This window comes from Girardinichthys multiradiatus, chromosome 5 (assembly GCF_021462225.1).
Source record: "Girardinichthys multiradiatus isolate DD_20200921_A chromosome 5, DD_fGirMul_XY1, whole genome shotgun sequence".
In the NCBI taxonomy this organism is placed as follows: Eukaryota; Metazoa; Chordata; class Actinopteri; order Cyprinodontiformes; family Goodeidae; genus Girardinichthys; species Girardinichthys multiradiatus.
This window is the reverse complement of record NC_061798.1, coordinates 20,620,287-20,644,048: the sequence shown is the minus strand read 5'-3', so window position 1 is coordinate 20,644,048 and position 23,762 is coordinate 20,620,287. Positions and strand designations below refer to the sequence as shown.

The window sequence follows — 23,762 nt, the reverse complement described above, 5'->3', positions numbered from 1 at the left end:
ATTGTAGTTGTTCAGCCCATCTGTCTTGTCTACATTTAGCCTAATTAAAGACTTTTAAAACCTGGCTTTGTTAACATATTCAATCAACCCAATACCTCTTTTAACCTCATTTAGACATCACTGAAAGTGTTCATGTAGATTCTTTTTTTTACCTTTCAGTTTTCAACATTTCATTTTGTTTACATGGAAGACAACATTGCGTTCCTGTGTCTTTCATGTAAAATGTCTCTCAGGAGGCATGGCTGAGAAGAGCACAGCCAATTTCTGTTTTGAAAGTAATGCCACTATAAAAAGAGGAGCACAGCAGCAAAAATCTAAAATGTCACACAAGTTTAGATTTGAGCTCTTGGCTGATTTTGTTCACTTTTTCTGGATAATGTTTAGGTCTTCAACCACATTGTACATTTGTTTTAAATAATAATTCCATCTTTAAAGAATTTTTTTCTGGTATTATTTTGGCTTTATCGAGTTTTATTACCTGCATATCTGATTATTTATTTGTCTTGATTATGAAGTCTTGCTCTCCTCTTCTGTATCCTTCGATGTGATTTGTAGAGTCTTAAGTATTTAGAGTACTGCTATATTTTATGTTTCTGGTTCTGTTAAGGGGCTGCGCGGTGGCACAGTTGCCTTATAGCAAGAAGGTTCTGGGTTTGACTCCAGGCTAGAGTTCTTTCAGCATTGGGTTTGCATGTTCTCCTTGCGCATGACTCTGACTCTGGCTTCCTCCCACAGTCTGAAAACATGACTGTTAGGTTAACTGGTCTCTCTAAATTGCCCTTAGTTGTAATTGGGTGTGTGTGCATAGTTGTCTGTCTATGTGTTGCCTGTGATGGACCAGCTCTCCCGCTACCCATTATGGAAGAAGCAGATATAGAAACTGGATGGGTATGTTAAGATGTTTTTTTTTTTTCTCTTTCATTGTGTGTAAATGTATAATGAACTCTGCAGAACAAATACCTATGGGTACAAATAAAGTAACCTCGAACCTTATGGTTATCTGCTGGCCTTGAAGTACTGTATTTTAGCTGACACTTCCTTTTAGTTTTGTTTAAAGGCTTGAGGAATTTAGCCTGGAACTTTGAAATAACTGCTAAAAGCTTTTTAAAGTTGGTGCTGGGAGTGCATGATAGGCTGCCACTGATTTTAAACATCACCTTACTGTTATTAGTTTGTAATGTGCACATTTAGTGAGTTTTGATTAGTCCATTCATTTTATTTCTTCAAAACACAATTTGTTAAGCAGCTGCTGCTGTTGCCTGGAGCAATCCTGCTTGTTTGTTTTGTATTGTTAACTTATTAGCACTGTGCTGTTCCATTTTTGTCTTTGCTGTGTAGATTGTTTGGCCATTTGTTTAATATCGCAGCACATTTGATCTACCTGAGTTGTAAAAGTGTTTTGGTGGAGGAACATAGGTCAGGAGACAATTTAATCTCTTCTGATCCTGTTTCAGTGTTCAAGAGGTCAAAGGAGAAAGGAGGAGGCTGGGAAATTCCAATTCAGAGTCTAATGCAACAAATGAGAAGTGATACTCTTGCATGGCACGGTATTAATGTGAGAGCTATCAGTAACAGTGCTAACTTAATTTACTAAAAGGGGCACATTGTAAAGACAGTGCAGACACACCATCTCCTTGACAGTGAGAAAAGGATATCAAAACATGCGTCGCAGATGGAGGGAGAAGGAGGAAGGATTTAGAGGTTTTTAGCTTTATAGTGATGGTACGACAAAGAGAATAGAGGGACACTAAGAATGTGATGAGCTCATAGAGGAGGTCCTATCTCCACATAGATGCCACTATCTCTGTTTGCCCCCTTATGCTGCTGCCTTCAGGAGTGCATGAAGAGGTCAGCAAAGGCCTCGGTCATGTGAGCTCCCTAACACAGGTGCTGTTTTCACAGTAGGCACATACACAGCTGAGGGATCTGTGTTTCCTTAAAGCTCCCATTATCAATATTTAGAATTGTGGGTCAGAAAACTTGCATCGAACATCTTGCTGTGTTTTGAACCTGTGGCTTTCAGTGTGCATTTTAAACCTGTTTCTAATGCCTTTATCACTGACTTACAGCATATTAAAATAGTTGTAAGTCAATGTCAAAAAAGTGCATGTATTTTGTTTTAAATCTTATGATGTAAGAGTTCTTTAACTATATTTTAAACTTTGTTTGTAAAGCGCAGTAGTTTGTCTTATAAACATCTACGTTTTTGCTCCATTAAAATAAATTCAATGTCAGGCCAGTAGATGGCTGTAACGTCAACATTAATAACTGATTGACTTCATTTTTTGATACAGAGCATGTTGGTATGGCATTATGCTTTGCTGACAAGGTATTTTGCTCTTAAAAATTATCCTTTAACTTTTTTTTTTTTTTCCAGATGAGTACAGTGCATTTTTAAGGTATTTATATCCTCTCAATGTGAAAATCGTGGCATGCATGTGTATTCATTCTGTCCGTTTCACAATTATGCTTGCTATTTGTGTTGATCTATCACATAAATCCCGATCACATACATAAAAATGTGCGGTTCTAACCTGATAGAAATGACAAAAAAGCAGGGGTCATGAGTGGTAAGAAAGTAAGACTGCACATCACTATGAATGCACCATCCTCATGGAAAAACATAGAGGTGGGAGCATCACGCTGTGGGGATGATTTTCATCATGATTTTCATCATCAGGGACAAGAAATCGGCTCCCTTCATTAACTCCCTTCTCTTAGACAAGCTGAAAGAGACTTGATGTTGACTTCTATGCCTTTTTGCCTGAATGCCTCTTTGTGCTGAAAACATTAGCAAAACAAAAAACACACATCTATGTTGTTAGCTTTTTTGAAAATGAAAGAAAGATTTTGTAGCAGACTGAAGAGGTTCTTTTTTCAGGCAGAAAAATGCTAATTTTGAATTATGGATTACTGCTGAAAATAGCGCTCACATGGAAGCAGTTCTTGAAATATTTAGGTATTCAGTTCACAGGCTGCTGTTGATGATCTGGATCTTTTTTGTTTTACCTTCCTATTATCAGTGTTGAGCCAGAACTGAATTTCAGTCAGTTACATAAATACACAGGGAGAGTTATTTTTACATACATACACCCAAAAAAAAACTCATGTGTCACGGTTCTGTCACGGTTTACCTGATATTGGACCCCAGAATGCAGACGAGCAGGCAGCGTGATGGTAAGTGAAGAAAAGGTTTAATTACAAAAACTCACACTCAGCAGGAGGCAGGAACAAAACAAATGGGCAGGCAAGACAGGCATGGCATGATAAAAAAAAACAAGACTTGGTTAGAGAGCTAGACATGAGCATGGGAGTGAAAGATGTTTCCGCAAAGACTAACAGAACAAGTGTGAATATATGGTGTGAAAACCAGGTGGAGTAAGGAGACAGATTAACTTGAAGCAGGTGAACTGAATAAACTTAACTAACAGAACAAAACGTGATTGGAGCAAAACAGAGACTCTTGAACACAATCTAGAAAAACATGAAGCAAAAGCATAACCAGATCCGAAAACCAAACTTGACAAAACATGAACAAGATGACAAAACAAAAGCATGAACCAGGAAAATAAACAGAAACATGATTCAAAACTTGAACAGTGAAAAACATAAGGAAAAAACCCAAAACCAAAAACCAAACAACCCAAAATCATGACATCATGTCGTTTTTTTTGTCACATATTAAGATAGAAATATATAGTCAGTTGTGGATGATTATCTTTAACTTTACTCTGCAGGGCCTTGCAGAAGTATTCACTTCAATGTTTCATTCTTTGTCACATTATAACCATAAAAGTATATATATATTTTATTGGGAAATTCGGCTGCCCTTTGAATGCCTCAGAGGTTAGTTAGAGAACCTTAGTGAAAATGGAAGAAGGCAATCTGAAAATGGAAAGAGGTTCTCACAAATGGAAATGGCCAGTACATGATCATCATTCTAACAAGGAAAACCAAGGAGAACATTAGTAGGGGCGGGCAAAAAGGCTCATGGTCACTCCAGAAGACCTTGTTTCCAAAGGAGATCCACAGCTCTGTTTAGAAAATCTGTTGATAGGGAAACTATTAGTCATGTATCTTGCCTTTATGGGAGAGTGAAAAGATGAAAGCTATTGTTGAAAGAAGGCCACAAGTAGTCCACAGTTTGCAATTTGACACAAGTCAATTAGGGTAAAGAACAACTATGTGGATGAAAGCTCTGGTCAAATGAGACCAAAATTGGCCTCATGCTAAACCCTAGATGTTGTGACAAACAAATCTTGCTTATCACATTAAACTCCCCATCCCTATGGTGAATCACAGTGGTGGCTGCATCATGCTGTGGGGATGATTTTCTTCAACAGAAACTGGGAAGCTGGTTAGAACAGATGGGAAGATGGATTGGGCTAAACACAAGGTAATCCTAGAAGAAAACCTGTTAGAGGCTGAAGATTTGAGAATATGTCAGAGGTTCACCTTCCAGTAGAACAGTGACCAAAAATATACAGTCAGAGCAACAATTAAACTATTTAGATCAAGGCATATTCATGTGCTAGAATGGTCCAGTTAAAGTCCAGATCTCAATCCAATTGAAAATCTGGGACAAGACCTGAAAATCTAGCTATAGCTTGAGCTATTTTGCAAAAAAAAAGGGCAACATAATTTAGTCACTAGATGTTCAAAACTGTTAGAGACGTAATCCAAAATATTTACAGCTGCAATTGCAGAGAAAGGCGATGCTACTAAGAATTGACTCAGGAGCTCTGAATACAAATAGTCCCATGAAAATAAAAACAATACATCCAAAGACTGAAATACCACACTGCATAAATAGTTTCTTTTCAAATTTATATTCAGCCTATTGCATCTGGCTGGGGAGCAAACAATGGAATTCAGCCTTATGCTACAATTTGGTGCATTTCTATTTGTGTCAGTCAAACTGTCCCTCTCGCTTAAATAAACGTTAATAAACCAATAAATAAAATATGAGTAAAATATAATTAAACAGGTAATCCACAGAATATTTAATAATAGCTGTGTAATGTTATATCTTTATTTGGGAAGCAGCCGCATGTTTGTGTGTTGATGCAGCTTCGCTGCCTCTCGATTTGGTATCAGCAGCTACAGCTGCAAGGAGAATAAAATGTGACATAAAGCAGGTATGACCTCTCACCCTCACAGATGACAGAAATATGTGGTGTTTCATAGTGCCTGGCTGGGTGAGACTGAGGGAATAACCTTTTTAGAGCTCCCAGGCCTCCCTAGCATGAAAGTTTAATGCAAGTGCATTCTACTTGGGTTCTTCAGGGTCTTTACATTAGTTTTCCCTTCCAACGTCAACCTGTGTTAGTGCTGAGAGGAAAATATGAGATTATATTATAAGCATCCATTCAAAAGGCTGTCCGGGATCTGCCATAAAGTTTGTTTCTCATTATGTATCAACCAGATACAACAAAATGGACAGGAAAATAATAAAATTAACCTTTCAACAATTTACAGTTTGGAATCATTGTAGGATTTAACATTTATAAAAATGCAAAGTTTCTTACAAAAATGTAAATACTAAAGTGCATGGGTAAAATCAAAGTTTCGTTATGGAGCTAAGTGATTGATGTTGGAAGCGATAAATTTAATCTTTAGATGGTTTAACAGGCTGTATATTGTTTGTCTGATGGTACAGAAAACAAGTTGACAGCGTTCTGCAACGTCACTGGAAGATAACTGTAAAAAAACTGTGTTCATCTAGAAGCGTTCTAGAACTACAAACCAGAAACCAAAACATGTTTCATATTTCCAATAAATTCTTCAGATGTGCATAAAATGACATTTTAATACTTCTTTATTTAACAATGTTATTGTTGTCATAAAAACCTTGAGGCCGATTAATGAACTAATGAATAGACTGAAAATATAGTTTGCAATAGAAGAATGAATGAGATACACATTTTATTTTGGGGTTCACTTGGACATTACCTTACAAAACACACATGCACTGTGATCTTGAAACAATGTTTCTTTTATCATTTTTGTTTTGTTTTGTTTTTGCCTTGAAGAAGTTCTGTCAAACGGGGCCTTTAAACATTTGCCCACTCAAATAAACGTTATTTTAAACAGTCAAGCCCCAAATTTTTCATACCCCTACCACATTTAGATCTGAAATTATTTTAATTCAACCATAAAGATAGTTTCTAAATGGAAAAGAGACAGGCATCTCTCCAAAGATGATAATTAATATAAAAGTCTGGTATCAGTTTTCTGTTTCTATTTACATTTTAATAAAAAATGGAATGTCAAAAATTATTTATATCATTCTCAATGATAAGTAAAAGAATAATTATTAGCATTACAGTCATTTGGCCCTTCTTTTAATAGCTGAATGTGTTTTTGCATGTTACCATTAACATTTTGATGATTTATCTTTGGTTATAGTGTTTGAGGTTGGAAGACCTCCTTGCCATCACCTTAACATTTAGTTCCCTCCACAGATTCTCTATCAGATTCAGGTAGAAACCCATATTACTTCCAGTCAGAAGAAAATGGCAGCTAAAATAAAACATGACTTTAAATCATGGGTGCCCAAGGCCAGTTCTCGAGAGCTTTCATCCTGCAATTTTTAGATGCATCCCTTCTCCAACACGCTAGAATCAAATAAACGGTTCGTCACTAGGCCTCTGAAGAGCTGAGGGAAACACCGAAGATGGAATTCAGCCATTTGATTGAGGTGTTGAAAAATACTTCATCTAAAAGTAACAAGACAGTAGCCTTTAATCAGAATCAGAATCAGAATCAGAAAAGCTTTATTGCCAAGTACGTTTTTGGACATACAAGGAATTTGTTTTGGCGTAGTCGGTGCAATACAATACAAATTAAACAGTACAAACATAAGACTAGACTTCGGCACCCCTGCCTTAACTCTATATCTACCTGTGGTAAGAGTAATTTGGGGCTTAACTGTGTAATGCATGCGCGTTGATCTTCATAATTCAGGAAGTTGCTATAGGAAAAAGTTATTTGCTTACAAATACAGCCAGAGCAACAATTACAAAATGATAAACTACAGTAACTAAGGCAAACAAGTTTATATTGCCACTAAGCAGAGTTAGGATTATGTAAAGGAAGGTAAAGAAAACTCTCCAAGGTCCTTTGTTAAAGAACTGAACCACAGAGTGGCATTATGTGACCACGAAGTCTCCATTAATATATTTATCTTTAATAGAGATGACATTAAATTGGGTGGTGACTATAAGTGTAACTGCTTGGAAAAATATTTTGAAATGAGTGCTGCTTAACCACAGGTTTTGCTAGAACTAACTGTTGTTGCTGTGCAGTCAACAATTGGACTTAGAGAACAAAAGTATTGAAGAGACTATTTTTTCAAGTGAGAAGGGACACTAGTCCTTGCCTCTAATCTCTCAGAGTTCAACTGAAAGAGTAAAGAAATGTTAAGGCCACCTGTTTTCTCTCCCAGTGTATCCAGAACATCGTTCTGTTGTGTGTTTAGCATTGCTCAGCAGAAGGACTAAGAACAATGTAAACAGTGTAATCTGTAAAGTGGCTGTAGTAAATCCTAAAAATACAGATGTTGACCTTGATCAAGCAGAGCGGAGCTTTGAAGGAGAATGGGGAAATGATTTTTTTCCATTTTCTACACTGTTCAACTGTAGATAACTGTAGATAATATGATTGACTACAGTCTGATCAAAGTAAGTAAATAATTAAAGATTGAACAATCTTGGAGGTTATAGGCCTAATGGTTTATGTTACAATACTTACAAGTAATTTATATATTTAGTTTTTTCTTAATGTAAAGTGAGGAAAACGAGAGCGCTGAATGAAAATGAGATACCATAAACTATATGCTGTGACGTTGAAGAATGTGTTGCCCAAGGAAAGGAAAGAAAAGAAAAGGAAAATAAATTGAAAGAGGATAAGATGGGATATAAATGGAGAGGAGAGGAAACATAAATGCATGAGGAGGAGAAGAAAGACACACTTATATACTAAAGGGCTCATGCCAAAAAAGCACTTTGCTTCATATATAAATCACAACATCAATAAAAGAGTTATCAACAGCCAAGCACTGTCTGAGGGAGTGGCTGCTGCAGTTCATAGCTATGAGTGGAAACCTCCATCATTATGCATCTTTGCTCTATAAACAGGATCTCCTCATCTTAACTGGAGATCCCATACCCTAATATGTAAAAAAAACAAAAAAAAACCAGGTCATTTTTTATATACTGATAATACAACATAAATATGTGTAGATGTATATATTAGCTGTAGAGTGACAAATTGTTTTGTTATTGGAGTATTATTCAGATGTAGAAAATACTTACGCTGGGCATACTCTGGGTATAATGAAATATTTTCTGTTACCTGCTCTATATCTGGAATTTAATCCAGCCTCATAAAGACTGGCATAGCAAACACTTTAGTCATTGTTACTATAATGGTCAACAGTAAATTTAACTATGCTTCAGTAGCTGTAGTTATGTTGACTTTTAAAATATTTTGTGGCTCTATTGCCTTTCTTAATTAGTAGCCTGACAGGAAGAAGGTTGAGACAGGCGGTAAATAGCCCATGAATGGGGATAAACAGATATAACTGTGTTGACGACTGTAGCCTCCGCATATGGGGCCAACATATTTTATCATAAAATTTATTGTCTTAGTGTTTATGACATAGATATTATCAATGGTATTTTTAACCTTCTAGACTTTCATTTGGCATCTAATTTTCAGTATTGTGCTTTTTTTGTTTTGGATTTCTAGCTCAGTTTTATTCTTAATAATTGCAACACATTTCTTCAATTAATTTGTTGTTTTTTATTTCATTCAGTGGAATGTTTTAGAAGAGAGCATATTCATGTGTTAGAATGGCCCAGTCAAAGTCCAAACCTAAATCTAGTTAAGAATCTGAGGTAAGCCTTTGGAAGCTCTAGAAGCTTACCATAAAAAACCTGCAGCTGTAACTGCAACAATAACTGGTTTTGCAAAGTATTTACAACGAGGGCTCAATACAAATACCCCTCCTCCAGGCACACATATTTGTAAACAGTTGAAAAAAACATGTGCCATTTTCTTCATTTCACAATTATGCAGTACTTTATGTTGGTCTATCACATAATAACAGTACAATACTTCACAAAGTTTGTGATTGTATCATAACCAAATATGAAAAGGTTCAATACACTGTAGCATCTGATAGAGAAAGGCCTGAGTTTCTACAATTTAAGAGTAGCAAAAGGTTGAAGTGTAAAATCTAGATGGTTTTCAGTAGAAAATATGCAGATGCCAAAATTAATTTAATACCTTTAATATGTGCACTGGCCCAGCGAGCCAGTTGGAGGTGTGAATATTCAACCTGGATGCTGGATGAAAGGACAGGTGGGAAACAAAGCCCTTGCATTCAGGAGGGATGGACCAGATTGTCTGAGAAATGGCTGCCCCACTGATAAATACAGTGTCCATCTGGGTGCTGTCTTTCTGCTAGAAGTGGGATGTACCATTTTACAGCCTCCTGACACTGAAGGAAAACAAATATGAACAAGTTGTCATGGAGAATATTTCAGCAGGCGAACAAAAAAAACCCAAAGAGATTTGCATTTGCTTAAGCATCCATCTGTTGTTCTTTCTCTTAATTCTTTACTTTTTCTTTTTTGCAGCAGTTGAAAGATTTTCTTCCCTAACAGTGTTCTCAGTTTTATTTATTTTTTTGTTTCTGGTAAAACTCTAACACTCCTGCTTTCATGAAGTCAGTTTCCTGAGAGGATGGATCTGCTTTTCATCCTTCTTTCCATCCTCGTGTCAATCCAGCCTCTTTCGATCATCCACTCCTCTCCTTCAGTGGTATTTTTAGAGAGGCTCCGGATGCATCGGCTTCTCTCCTCTGCTGCTCTCTGGCCCACGCTTGTTTCCAACACTACTCTTTTATTTCATCCTTTAATTTTTTCTTCTTCTTTCACCTTCTCCTTGCAAACAGCAGTTTGTCGATCCATCTTTTTCAGAGACAGAAATACTTATCGCAATTGTTGTATTACCTCTTTCTTTCCTTTTTCTGATCCTTGTGCTTTCTCTTCTCTTTCATTTACCTTTTTAAACACTGCCTCCCTCCTAGAACTTACCCTTCTTCCTTCTGCCTGCGCCCAGCATGTTTCAGCTTCTCTTGTGTTTTTTCTGGTATGTTGCTTCATCAGAGGTGGAGGCATTTATTTTCAGCAACTTACTGTGAGAAGGTTGCGGACTTCTAAAGCAAAACTCTCTGTCTCTCATTACTCTATTATTTAGCGAATAGAAATTATGTTGGTAACGTTAACTAACCTAAAACAGAAAAGGTTTTGTCTGATGTATTGTCAGACACTGAAGGAAATTGTTTATTTTTTGCTCTATGACTATAAAACTGTTTGGAGGATGAACTGCAGCAGTGTAGTTGTAGCATATCAAATCATGTTATATATCATATTATATCATATCATATCCTTATATTATTACTCCCTGTAATTTGTGGCGTAATTTAGTTTTAATCTTACTGTCTTAGATTAAACACAGCACAGAATAAAGCATACCCACTGAAACAAACATTTATTTAGGTTATAGCAGCGTTATAAAATCTACCTCTAAACATTTTGCTAAAAATCAGCCTATCAGGCTTGAGGAGCAGTGTTGCCAGCTTAGTAACTTTGTCATTATATTTAGCAACAGACAGCAGAGAGGTCTGAATATGAATAAATAGGGGTGTGGTATGTAAATGATGATTGTTTCCAGCCAAAACATTTATCAAGACCTGTGTCTGATGCACAGATTGTTCAAGACTTTCCACGTGAAACAAATGATTCAGGCTTTCTGCTCCTAAATCTGCCCTAGTTTCTGTTGAATATGTTGCACAATCCCATTCCCAAATTTTAAATACTATTTAGTGGAATAAGTAAATCATGTTTATCCATCAGCAATATTGTCCTGTTGTGAAAAATAAAAGCCTGTTGTTAATCTCTTGCCACAATCTGAAGAGTCCAGACCGCCTTTTTTGGAACTTTTTCCGCCTCTTTCGAGTCTTCTGCGAGGTGTCACTGGCAATCAGCTGATCAGACAGAAATAGTACTTCCACACAAGCTGCTTCCCCTCCCCATCGTTTGGCAGTGTATTATTAACGGTGCTAATTAACCACTCAACACCAGTGACTGGTGAAGTCAGTTGGGATGGGGGACGAAACGATGGGGAGAACAAGAAGGGACAAGGATGTAAGAGGGATGCAGTGGTTCAGCTTGCTGGGTTTAATAATGCATATTGACTGAGGCCTGCTCAGAAACACACATGTGAAGTTTTAGGTCACTTTATTTTTGCACGTGTGTGTGTGTGTGTACAGCTCTGTACACACTGGTGTTGACAGGGACACAACTGGGCTAACCAGCATCTGGCTCTGCGTCCCCTGTTGTTCACTTCACACTACTCAGGTCGCAGCCACATGCCAACACTAGCTTTACACTCACAATCCCCTTCAGCACTGTAGAACAGTGCCTTGTAGATCTGATCTGCAGAGGCATTAGTCAGTCTTATGCGTGGGTTTTTGACATCTGTTTGGCTTGCTCCCATGGGCAATATAGACTGCAGAGTCAAAACAATCTTAGACACTAATATTACGTTTCACTTTTATAACAGGTTACATTTGCTGAGTCATTGTTTTAATAAAATTGTGCAACATCACAACTTTTATTTCATACTTGTAAGATAAATGTGTGGCATATATTCTGTACAATTCAACTGAAAAACAAACAAAAAGTGTTAAAGAGACAAGTACAAAAAATAATGAGCAAAACAAGCTGTAATATTTGCCCTCTCTTTTGCAAAGGTTCTCCTTATCTCTTAGCCTGTTAGAAGATCTATTTAGGTAAACCCAAAGATCGTCTGTCATGTTTAGTTCTGATCTCTAGTTTGGCCGTTCCAGATCTTTATTTTTCCTGTGAAGGTATTCTTGACCATTATCTAATTTCCTCAAATCTCAGATCATAAAAGTGTTTCAAAGGATATGTTGTTAGTTGATGTGTCTATTGATCAAAATAAAAATGGTTGTTTTTAGTTTTAATGCATTTTTGTATGGAAAATGCAGACTTTTTGAGTTCATGACCTGCCAATCACATGTCAGAACAATTTTAGTTAAACCCTTTATTTATCATTGGCCGATCAACTGGCGCATCTATGTTCTTAATAAATTTTTTTATAAATACAAATTCATTTTTTCAAAAAGATTTAAACTAATAGGTAGTCTGAGCACACCTAAAGAACAAAGATTGCTCTGTTCTCAAAAAAAGGGTCGGTATTTGTATTTGTTTATGTCATTAAGCTGTCTTCATGTTTGCACTGGGTCGGTATTTACATAAAAATCTATTAATAGTTACATTAAAAATCATTGTAGGTTGTGGTCTGTACCAATAACCTTTCATATGAAACAAATCCTGGAAAATGTACATTTTATAGGTATTTTTTATTTCCATTTATATTGAGAAAAAACTTCACAGAGAGCAAAGTGTAACAGAGTGAAAACCATTGGTTCTGTGCACAAACTTGGCAATAAAGTTGATTCTGATTCTAAAAACAGAGAGTTTTATGCATATCGAGCATATATAAAAAATAAAAAATTAAGGCAATAGAAAAATTATTACAGTAATGGTCACTTGAACAATATATTTTCATGCCCTAATAATTGTGTTTTTAGTAATACAGCAATTAGCTGCAGCAGCTGATGCTGTTCTGGTGAATGTGTTGCGATCTTAAATGCTGAACCAGATCCACAATTTTAATAAATTCTTAACAAAGCAAAATAAACAACCTTGAAGTGGTTCATCTTTTTGGTGGTTTGTAGAGTGTCATGTTACATAACACCTTCCCATCTCTGCTTAGGACCCTGGCTCTGTCAGATATAACCAAAAGTGTACTTGTTTGTCTCCACTGGTCGGTAATGATGCTTTGTGATTTTGCTGCACAAAGATTCAGTCTGATTTAAGTAAAAAATAATCTATGAATAGCCTCCAAGCTGTTGGTGACCAAAATACATTGTGGTCTTAGGTTATTACCCACCTGACACTTGAATATATTCTGAACTTGCTTTCACTTTGTTGAGGTATCCACAAACATATCTTATGTGGGTCTAAATTGGAAATGATGTAACACATTTTCTGTTAGTGTAATATGTATGTGTGCACTCTTTATTTCTGTTGTGTACATTTATTGTGTGCTCCTATACAAAGACAGAGTAAGTTATTTTTGCTGCAACGTTATCATCTCGTTTTTTTCTTTTTTTCATATGTAAATATTCTTTGATAATCCGAGAATAAAGGCTTATTGCTCTATATAGGCCTCCCACACTGACAAATGTTTATTCATTAATTTAATAAGAAGCCACTTTAAGCATCCTACGTCCTGAATCTTCATCAGTGCAAACAGAGTGTTTGCATTGCATTACATGAGACAAAGTATTGTTATTATTAAGTTATTGCTGCAACATTTATTTAGAATTTTAAAGAAAATTTCACAGTAGTGGTGCCTGTGTGTGGTATATATTGTGTTTCTTAGCTGTGATGCTTAAATTATTTTAATTGTCAAAAAGATAGCTTGACTATGTGTTACAGTAACAGATATTCAGAAAGGCAATGTTGGAGCAATATGTAAAGCCATGTATCTTTAGACTTTGTTGAAATGAAAAGGCAGACATGACATAGTATGTTACAATAAAAAGATGATTTAGTCCATACTCAAGGCATTCCTAATTCTAGTGGTCCACTGGAAATACGTTATTGTTAATAAATTGGAGTAATCAGGAACAACATTATGACCACTGACATGTGAAGTCATTAACACAGATTATCTCTTTATCATGTCACCTCTTAGCAGGTGGGACACATTAGGCAGCAAGTTTGACAAAGGCCAAATTGCAACGTTTAGACGACTGGGTCAGAGCATTTCTAAAATTGCAGCTCTTGTTAGGTGTTCCCAGTTTGCAGTGGTCAGTTTCTATCAAAATGGTCCATGGGAGGAAGAATGGTGACCCAGCAATATGGTCAAGGTTCACTGATGCATATGGGGAGCAAAGGCTTGCCCATGTGGTCCGATCCAACAAATCAGCTACTGTAGCTTAAACAGCAACAGGAGCTGATGCCGGTTCTGGTACAATGGTGTCAGAATACACTGTAGATTACAGTTTGTTGCATATAGGGCTGCTTAGCCGCAAACCAGTACTGGTGTCCATGCTCTCCCTAGTCCATGGCTGTAAGCATCAGCAATGGATAGAATGGTTAGAGGAGCACATACGAGTCGGAAGTATTAACTTGACCTCACAAATCTATGGATTTCAATCATATTGAGCTTCTCATTGTCCAGTAATCAACTCTTAAATATCTGTTTGTCAGCTCTTGGTCAGATTATCCTGTTACACCAGCATGTTTCCTTGTCTTCCTCTTGTAATATTATTATTATTTTGGATTACCTCCTGGACTTTAGTTTTGGTAAGTGTTTGAATTTCCTTTTTGAGGTGCAACAGTTTATTTTCACCTGCCAACCTACTGCCTCCTCCCTGCATTTTGGGTTCTTCTATTCACCATTACAAGACATTGAGATGTTGGGGCATGGTTGTAAGCAGGCCATACATGCTCAAAAACATTCTATTGTGAATGAATCAAAACAATTATGCAAAGAAGAGTAGGCAAAATTCCTCTACTGGGATACAAAAGACTCATTACCACATGATGGATGTTTTTGCCATCATAGATGGCACAACCAGTTATTAGTTTTAGGAGGGATACGTTTTTTTCCCTTAACTTATATTTTGTCAGTAGCACTGCTGCCATGTAGTGAAAAGGTCCTAGTTTTGAACCCTGGGTTTTTATGCATGAAATTCGCATGTTCTCCCCGTGCATGCGTGGGTTCTCTCTGGGTACTTTGGCTACCTCCCACAGTTTGGAAACATGACAGTTAGGTTAATTGGTCTCTCTAAATTGCCCTTAGGTTGTGAATGGGTGTGTGTATGGTTGTTTGTCCTGTGTGTCTCTTTGTTGCCCTGCGATGGACTGGTGACCTCTCCATGGTGTACCTGCCTCTCGCCCATAGACCGCTGGAGAAAGTCACCAGCTCCTCAGCGACCCTGTACAGAAGAAGCGGGTATAAAAATGGATGGATGGATGAATCTGAAAAATTCAAGTGTAACAAAAAGGCTAAAACAAAATAAATCTCTAGGGAGGCAAATGCTTTTTGACAATGCTGTGTATTAGTACTATAATATCAGTAAATGTAATGAACCTCAAGCCTGAATGCATAAGCTTTGTGGTTATGTTGATATTTGGTCTCTTGCTATACTGCAAATAGATGATATATTTGTGCACTTGGGTAGGGAACATGCAGTGCATTTAGTTTTCTGTATATCAAGGACGAATTGATGGTTCTTCGCACAAGACACCTGGAAATCTCATGACTCGACTAAAACACCGTAGTACTCTGTCACATCCTGTGTTCCCAGGCGCTGTGTCTGACCTCTGGGGCGGCAGATGGCTCAGGCATGTAATCAATAAACACACTGCTCAGTGAACACCAAGAGCTTGTCCTCACCTGATGGGACATCTTTGTAATACAGAACTGAGCAATAGGAGTCATGACTTGAGAAGGACTAGCTCTAATGTCTGTGATTCACCACCATCAAATCCGTAGTGCGAGGCTTCTCCAAAAGACACTCATGCCTAAAGAAGCTGTTAGATAAAGTTTCACCTCCGCAGCTGAGTTCAGTTCAAACACCAGAGCGTTACGTCTTCTCGTATTTTGAATTTGTCACACAGTCGAACTACTTTGGCTCAGTCTCGTAACAAAATGCTGTGTTAGTCTGTTGTCTACATAGATCATATCTTTTTAATGTATCTGTGGCCACATTTTAGTGTTAAAAATCCAGACATGTGTTTTAGGAGTTGGAAGAAGTATTTTTGATTTATTTTCTTGCTAAAATGTGTCTGTTTGAGCTGCTACAAAAAGAAAACAAAAAAAAATCCTGACGTCTTATAGGGAAGAGCGTGTCCTGTCCAGGAGGACTGCAGATTTATTTTTAATACCCAAGCTGCCTTGTGTCTTCATAACACTGCATCTCTGCTGAATGTGTGGAAATGCCAGAAAATCTGGCACGCTAACACTCAGCGACACTTGGTGCCTGACGCCACTGCGTTGCCATGATAACCGACCGTGCACCCTGTGTTTCTGACAGCTGTTCCCATGGCGCCCGGACCTGGCTCAGCCCCCTGGCCTCGAATTGGCAGGAAACATGTGGTATGGGGGGTCAGAGGTCGGGTGTATGACGTTCCTGCTGTGTCAGTATCATGTTGTTTTTCATTCTGAGTTACAGCAGTGGGATTTTTCATTCATAACTAATCATCCATGGGTTAAATTAGAGCCTGTTCAAAGCACCTTTTGGGACAGACAGGGTGGCAGTCTGAATTCACATTGCCTATGTTTGCTCAGAATATAATCGTATACAATAATTTTTATAGTACAATATAAATCTATAGTCTTAATCGTAGATTGCACCTTTGCTGTGATTTTGAATTTTCATTTGTTGGCCTTTGGCAGAAACAAAATCTTACCTTTTCTCAGAGCTATCTAGTCATACTTAAAAACAAATTGTTTTGAATGTCCGCCATAATAAAGAAAACTGAGAAGCTTACACAACACAAGAAACAGAGGAATGGAATGGTGCGTAACAGGAAGATTTGACAAAGGACTGACTGAACTGAAGAGCATTTATGCTCGAGAGGTTAATTACTGGAATCCTGCACAGATGAGTCTAATTACTGGCAGAGGAACAGCTGGGTGAGAGCATAGAACTGAGACAATGAAGGAAGTTAGTACGGAAACTTGTTAATACAGAGACTGGGAGACATAAAGTCTAAAGAAACAATGATAAGACAACAGTCAAAACCAAACTTAAAATCAAAACATTTTCACTCTCTTAGCCTCTTCATGTAGTAAAAAGGATTATTTAGTTCTAGAGGCTGACGCTAACGGCTAATGTAACATTAGCTGTTAGCGGCTAATGTTACATTAAAAGTGGGCTTCTACCATCCTAAAGAACTCCAGTCTAAAAAACATAGCAATTCATGCAAATGGTATTTTATTACCTTTAAAACCATCATCACGCTGTCATTGTGTCATTATTTACAAAGAAGTACATCATAATTTCTATGGAATACGCTGATAGGAGGAGGTGCACCACCAATGATCTTCCTGTGTAAAACAACTACTACTGAAAACAAAATATGTAACAAATGTAACATAGGAGTAACATATATACAGCCAGGTAAGGCTTGCTCTTTACATGGTCTAACATTTAAATCAGGCAGTTGCTCTGACTGCAAACATCTAATATTTTTTTTTTCACACAGAAAGATCACTAGTGGCACACCTCCTTCTGTTTAACAAATGATTAGCTTCAATGTAAAGAACTCTTCAGTGCAAAGGTTTGTAAAATAGTGTTTGTATAAACAAATATACCCTATATTTGTTCTTGGTGCCTTAGAATTGGCCATTTTTCAGTTTTTTGTACCAGCTAATCTGTATTCATAGAAAAGAAAAGAAAAGAAAAGAAAAGAAAAGAAAAGAAAAGAAAAGAAAAGAAAAGAAAAGAGCATTATCTAGTGCAGGTGACATTAACTGCTTTTGACAGAACCTACCTTCAGAGATCCTGAATTCTCCCTTAAGGATAAAAACTTTTTATGGTGAAATTCTTATTTCTCAAGAACTCCTTGGACATATCACATCACAGGCTGACTGTCCCAGCCTTTTCCACATGGCACTGATTGGCCGTGATGAGTCCCAGACTGCCAGTCACCTCCCCGTTCCAACTGTGCACGGAGGATGTCTGTTACTGCAGGATTTAAAGCCGCAGACAGCTGAACAGACCTACTCAATGGGATTGTCCGTAGAACATTGTCTGTGTTTAAAATGATGTTTTAATTCATGTAATTTAAATCGTTTGTGGATTATTCGTCGGTTTTATGTGGGCAAGGTTTTTCAGCACAGACAGAGACAGATTTTTATCTTTCTGCTTTTACCCCTTTTTTCGAAAGAGTTGCTACTTGGCTGTGGATGGGACATGGTGGAGGGTCATAATTTGTTTAATAATATTTATGAAAAAAAGCTTATTTCAGCATATGAGGAGTTATGTTTTCAGCCTGTTTTCTATCCAGCAGCTGAAGGTCGTATCTTCAAAGACATGTCTGCTTTTAATAGACCAAGGTAAACATTACAACTGCTCAGGATCACTAGATTTGGTTACGTAGTTGATTTAGAGTGTATTGACAGAAGTATATCAGTAATATAGGAGAAAATGTAGAGAAAATGTAGAGAAGTTTTTCTGTTTGAGTTTGATTAAGACCCAACAGGTGATGGACAAACTGGCAGCAAATTTGTGAATAAAGAGGTTTTCACTCCCCATCAGGGAGGTAGATAAAGAGCATGTCTGAACCCCGCACTAATGCACTATTCTTTGAACAGCTCTGTTAAAACAGCCGTGTGGGGGTTTTAGCTGATCCTGATTTGCAATTCCCTTGCAGATTATTTCCATCATAGTCAGGAAGTAGGATGAAAGGCTGGGAGCCACAGAGCACCGAACCAAGCTGAAGTTTTCTTTAATGAGAATACATTTTCTTTTTAAACAGACCTTTTAAGTACTGTTCTAATTGCTTGTAACATATTTCTCTGTTGCTGCAACTTCCAGTGCTTTGTAAAAATTGCCACATATCTTTACCTTTTTCATATTTTATCACCTTGTATCTTCAATGTCTTTTTCTGGAATCAAATTTTCTAGACTAGTTGTTCTCAAACGTTTTATACTAAGTACCACCTAAGAACACACCAAGTTTAAAACAGCACTGCAACATAACTTGGACTTTTCAAGAAAGACTCTGATTCATTGGCGCTGCTTGATTGATCAAAAGATGCAATCTAATGAGCACATTTACTCAGAAGTTGTAAAAATTGGAAAAGAACAATACTGTACAACCCTACTTAAAGAATATGTTGCTACAGTGTTTGAAAGTGCAAAGAAATTCACTGATATGAGCTTGCATTGCTAATAGTACATTGCCTGGTCAAATAAAGAATTGCAAATCCTTCTGGATTTCAAACTTGGAACTGGAGCAAGTACATTGAGTCAGATGTCATTCCAAAATCTAACATCTGAATTCAATGGCAAGAGAGAAAACATGCAATCTGTCCTTGTTCTTGTTTCCCTATCCTGCACTTCAGTTCATTCTGGGAGTCCTCAAAATCTTCTGAACTTGTCTTTTGATCAGTGTGTAGCAAAAATATATCTATTGTTTTATTAGCTTTATAATACAGTTAATAGGTTTATATTTGCCTTGCAAACAATACCAACATTTTTTCTGAGTACCACTAAAGGCTGTCCAAGTACTATCAATTGTATTTGTACCACAGGTTAAGAAGCATGGTGCTAGACCTACACAAAGAAAGGGTCTAATTGTGGAATTACAGTTGCAGGTCTTTTGAGTTATATGTCTACCAGCGTTTTAACATCCAGAAACTGAAAGGTTTTCCTTTTCCTTCTTTGCTAAAAGGCTCAAGTTCAGTCCGCTTGGATAAATAATGTCTTTGAAGAGCAACTTTCAAGTCCTTTCAAGTCCGAGTCAAAGTCAATTAGGTATTGACTTTGACTGGGCCATTCAATACATAAATACGCCCTGCTCTTAACCAGTGATTCCCAACTGGGGGTATTCGTACCCCTAGTGGTACGTGAGCACATTGCAGGGGGTACGTGGAAACATTTAATATTTTATTTCCAAGAGGACGGGTAAATATCATGAGTTGGTAGGGGTAGTTCTTGGATGTGTGATGCTTTATTAGGACCCAGGTGCAAAGTACACCAAGCTTTTATCAACCAAAAGAGTAAAGAATACACAATAAAACAACTACAGGTGGGAAGGACTAAAGCAGGGGTGTCATTGTTGTTCACCTCCGCTACCGGGAGTGAGAGAAAAGTATCAGCTGTTTCTACTCTGTCAACGACAAGCAATCTCAGGTGACTCATTAAAGCTGGGGTCTTATTCAAAAGAGCTCCAGTTCTTGTTATAACAAAAGCAGGTTTATTATTTATGTTGATTTTGTATTAATTTAGATTACTTATTCACCTTATGGCAACAGAGTTTTCTTTATGCTTAATTCGAACTGAAAAGAATAAAGGCCTAAGACTAAATGTTCAAGTTAAAGAGATTAAATAAAATGATTTTATAGAGGCATGAACTTCTAAATGTGATTCTGAAGGCAGTGCTTTGCTCAGAATTTTGATCTAAGGGTATCAAATGAAACGTGGATAAATACACGTCCACACCACACATTTCAGAATTTTATTTATGGTCTCCTTCACTTCACATTTCTGCTACAGTTCTGTGCGTTGGTCTATTGCACAAAATCCCAATAAAATAGCATAAAAGTTTGAAGTTGCAAAGCAAAAAAATGTCAAAAAGTTCAAGGGTCATGAATACTTTTTCAAGAGGCCGCATTATTTGAAAGTGCTAAACGTTCTTCTACCTTATGTTGGGTTCTATTTTTTTTAAGGGTAAAGAAAAAAGTTGTTCAAAGTTTTTAAAAAATGGGACCCCAATATAATGCCAGTCTTTCTCACCTCTCTTACAGGACCCTGCACCAGCAGTTTGAGAGCTATAAACAGGAAGTGCGACGGATCGGTGTCGAGACGCGACGTCAGCAGACGCAGCAGAAGGATGATGCTCCCACCTGCGGCATTTGCCGCAAGACCAAGTTCGCCGACGGTTGCGGCCACCTCTGCTCCTACTGCCAGACCAAATTCTGCGCTCGCTGTGGGGGGCGGGTCTCTTTGCGCTCCAACAATGTGAGACTCCTGACGTCCTCCTCTTTCTTTCTCTCTTTACACACCTCATCCCCGCTGTAGTTAATGTAAAGCCAGTACTTGTGCTTCTGTGCTGTGTCTGTATGCTTTCTCCTTTTGCGTCCATGCACACTTTGAAAAAAAAAACAAAAAAAACAAAGTGTCTTAAAAGAATGGCTTCACTCTCGACCCTTTAATGCTTTCTTTTTTTAATTAAATATCAGGTTTTAGTGCTGTGGAATGATTATGAATTGAAGCACCTTTGCACTCTTCAACATGAAAGCACACTAGTTTTAGCTTTTGTTTTGTGATGACACTGTATTTGTCAAAGAAAGCATGTCAGCCTTGATTGTGCCGCTTATCTCAAGCCACATCTCCAGGACTGCACAGAAGAGAACAATGGTAGCTAGCATCAGGCTGCATTCCACTCGCGTCTTCACTCTGCAGTATATTATTATTATCTTAAAAACAGAGACACACTTTGTCTATTGTCGGTTGCAGACTAGTTCAAATGGGCAAAGATATGAACAGACAGCTGGACACAGTTCAGTACAACAGGTTTTCAGGGCTGAAACTAATGATAATTTGGTAGATAAATCTATTTATATTTTTCCTGATTAGACAGTGAATATTTCAATCCATCTCTACTTTGTGAGGGCACACCCTCTGTTCTCAGGGTTGTTAGATGTTTTATGGTATCTTTTTCAATCCTGCAAACATGTGCAGACCATGACATTGTCATATAAGTTCTCACTGTAAACGAAAATTTCATGTGAAACAGAAATTTGAAATTACATTAATCTTCAGTCAGCTCTAATTTAAAACTGATACTGAAGACAAGTCAAACCTCAACTGATGTATGCCAAATTCTTTACAACACAGAAACAATGTGATTTGTAGAAGCTTTCTTCTGTTTGCAATAAATAAATAAATGTGATGATTTCAGTACTTTATATGACATGTGGACCACCTTAGGTGAGGTCAAGCATGGTAGGTACAACACTGAAGCTAAACTGGGTTATTTTACATTGAATACACTTTTTACAAGTATTATGAAAGATTCCACAAACTGTGTTTTAAAGAATATCTATGCAGCATGCAATTAAGGAAAACATGTTTGACCAATCTTGTTATTTACGATTTTGAATTAGAGCTGAATAAATGTAACCAGTAATCACTCAGAACTGTAAAATAGCCCTTTCCTTGAGTACCAAATCAGAGGGCAACTTTAGCATTGTCATATTCATTTATCTACCACTGCTAATGCATTAGCACACATGTATAGACCATCTTACCTTTAAACTCTTTTTGCATTAGTGTGTTAAGTGTCACAAAGCCTTCTGATGTAGAATTCCTTACAGCTAAACCTCTTTTTCTTTTGTTTATTTAATACAAGTGATATTGATTATGATTTTGAAAACTGGTTTAAATAAAATGGATTAAAGTAGAAATATATATTTATATCTGATTAATTGATCCATTACTGAATAAATCTCTTCTTTATAGAATTTTGTTGCATTTAACTAATATTCTTAACTACTTTTTGGCCCAGTAATTGTTATAATTAGTAACTTTATTTATTTCTGTTTGTATTCCTATTTATGGCAAGATTGGTCCTCCACAGACCATAGCAGGTAGTCTGTCAACAGCAAACAGAGGGTGTCTTTTCAATACAGGGGTTGGGCCGCTCCCTGTTTAACACACATGCAAATTATCAATTGAAAATTCAATCACTAAAACTGATTTCTATACTTTTTTTTTAGCTGATGCTCATATTTCCTACTTCTACCTTGGAAGTAGGAAGTACCCTTGGAAACAGCCCATATTGCACCAATACAAAAACTGCAACCGGCAGTAGATCTACAATTGAAGGCCAGCTCTAGTTTGTGCAGCTTGTATTCAACTTGCTAGCAGACAACAGAGGTGATACTGTACCCATAACTTCGTGTAGTGCATTGCACTTACAAGAAACATTTACAGTGCTCAAGGTTGACAATAATGTTTTGCCTCAACATTTTTGTGTAGTCAACATTGTAGATGTCATCGCTTAATCATTTCAGCTCTAATATGTGGCCGACGAAGTGACCTGATGACGCTATCGTTTGACATGGAAAAGAAGTTTAGACTAAAGAATCAAAAAGTAACAGAAGATAAAGTAAGAAAAGTGTGAAGGCATGGTCAAAACATGCAATAATCTACACACCAGTTTAGACAATTTCTCAAACAGGTTCAAATATAATCAAAAAAAGGCTAATTACAATCACTGTCCATCTGATTGATGCATATCTAGGGTTTACATCCAAACAAAGGCTGCATTTTACATTCAGTTGTGACTTTAGGAGTTGTGACAAAAAATTCAGAGTGAGGAAAAAAAGACTGTATTTCACATTTATTATGGTTAAAACTTCTCTTAATGATCTAGATTCAATTAAATAAGAACAACCACAGTGCAAAAATTAATCTGACCAGTAACAGTCATATATGACAAGATTTAAAAAGTAAAACACCTAATTATTAGTTTAAAAAATGTTGAGGTTGCTCCAGATTGGAACAGTGTTATTTCCAACCGTTAACCAAAAATTGTTGTGCTATTTTAGGACACAACCCTCCTCCATCTAAGCCTTCTCTGGGCTCCCCTCCAACCAAAGAGAGAACACTCCTTCTGCTTACTTTACCTGAATCTGGGCCCTCCGCCCTCAGCCTGGTGGCACCCAATCTGTTCAGTGTCCACTCATCCCAGCTGGGACTGGACTCACACTGGGACCATACATACACAGGCCTGAAATATCACTCAGAATACTGGATAAAGATAGTGTCCCTGCTGGTAAATTCATTCATATCTCTTTAAATCCAAGACATGCTCAAACGTGGAAGTGAGATGTCTAACCTGGCCACTGAA

General features: G+C 37.2%; 1 protein-coding gene across 20 annotated transcripts in view; it reads left to right on the top strand.

Moving 5' to 3' along the window:
• Positions 1 to 23,762, top strand: part of rims1b (regulating synaptic membrane exocytosis 1b) — a 107,700-nt gene that overhangs the window by 7,020 nt on the left and 76,918 nt on the right. For 19 of the 20 annotated variants that reach the window (XM_047365035.1, XM_047365036.1, XM_047365053.1 and 16 more), the window contains exon 2: positions 20,653 to 20,866. In XM_047365035.1, the coding sequence (XP_047220991.1) occupies positions 20,653 to 20,866 (214 nt within the window). Of the gene's footprint in view, positions 1 to 16,083; positions 18,238 to 20,652; positions 20,867 to 23,762 lie in introns of those variants that run through there. The other variant, XM_047365034.1, reaches the window with a different exon arrangement.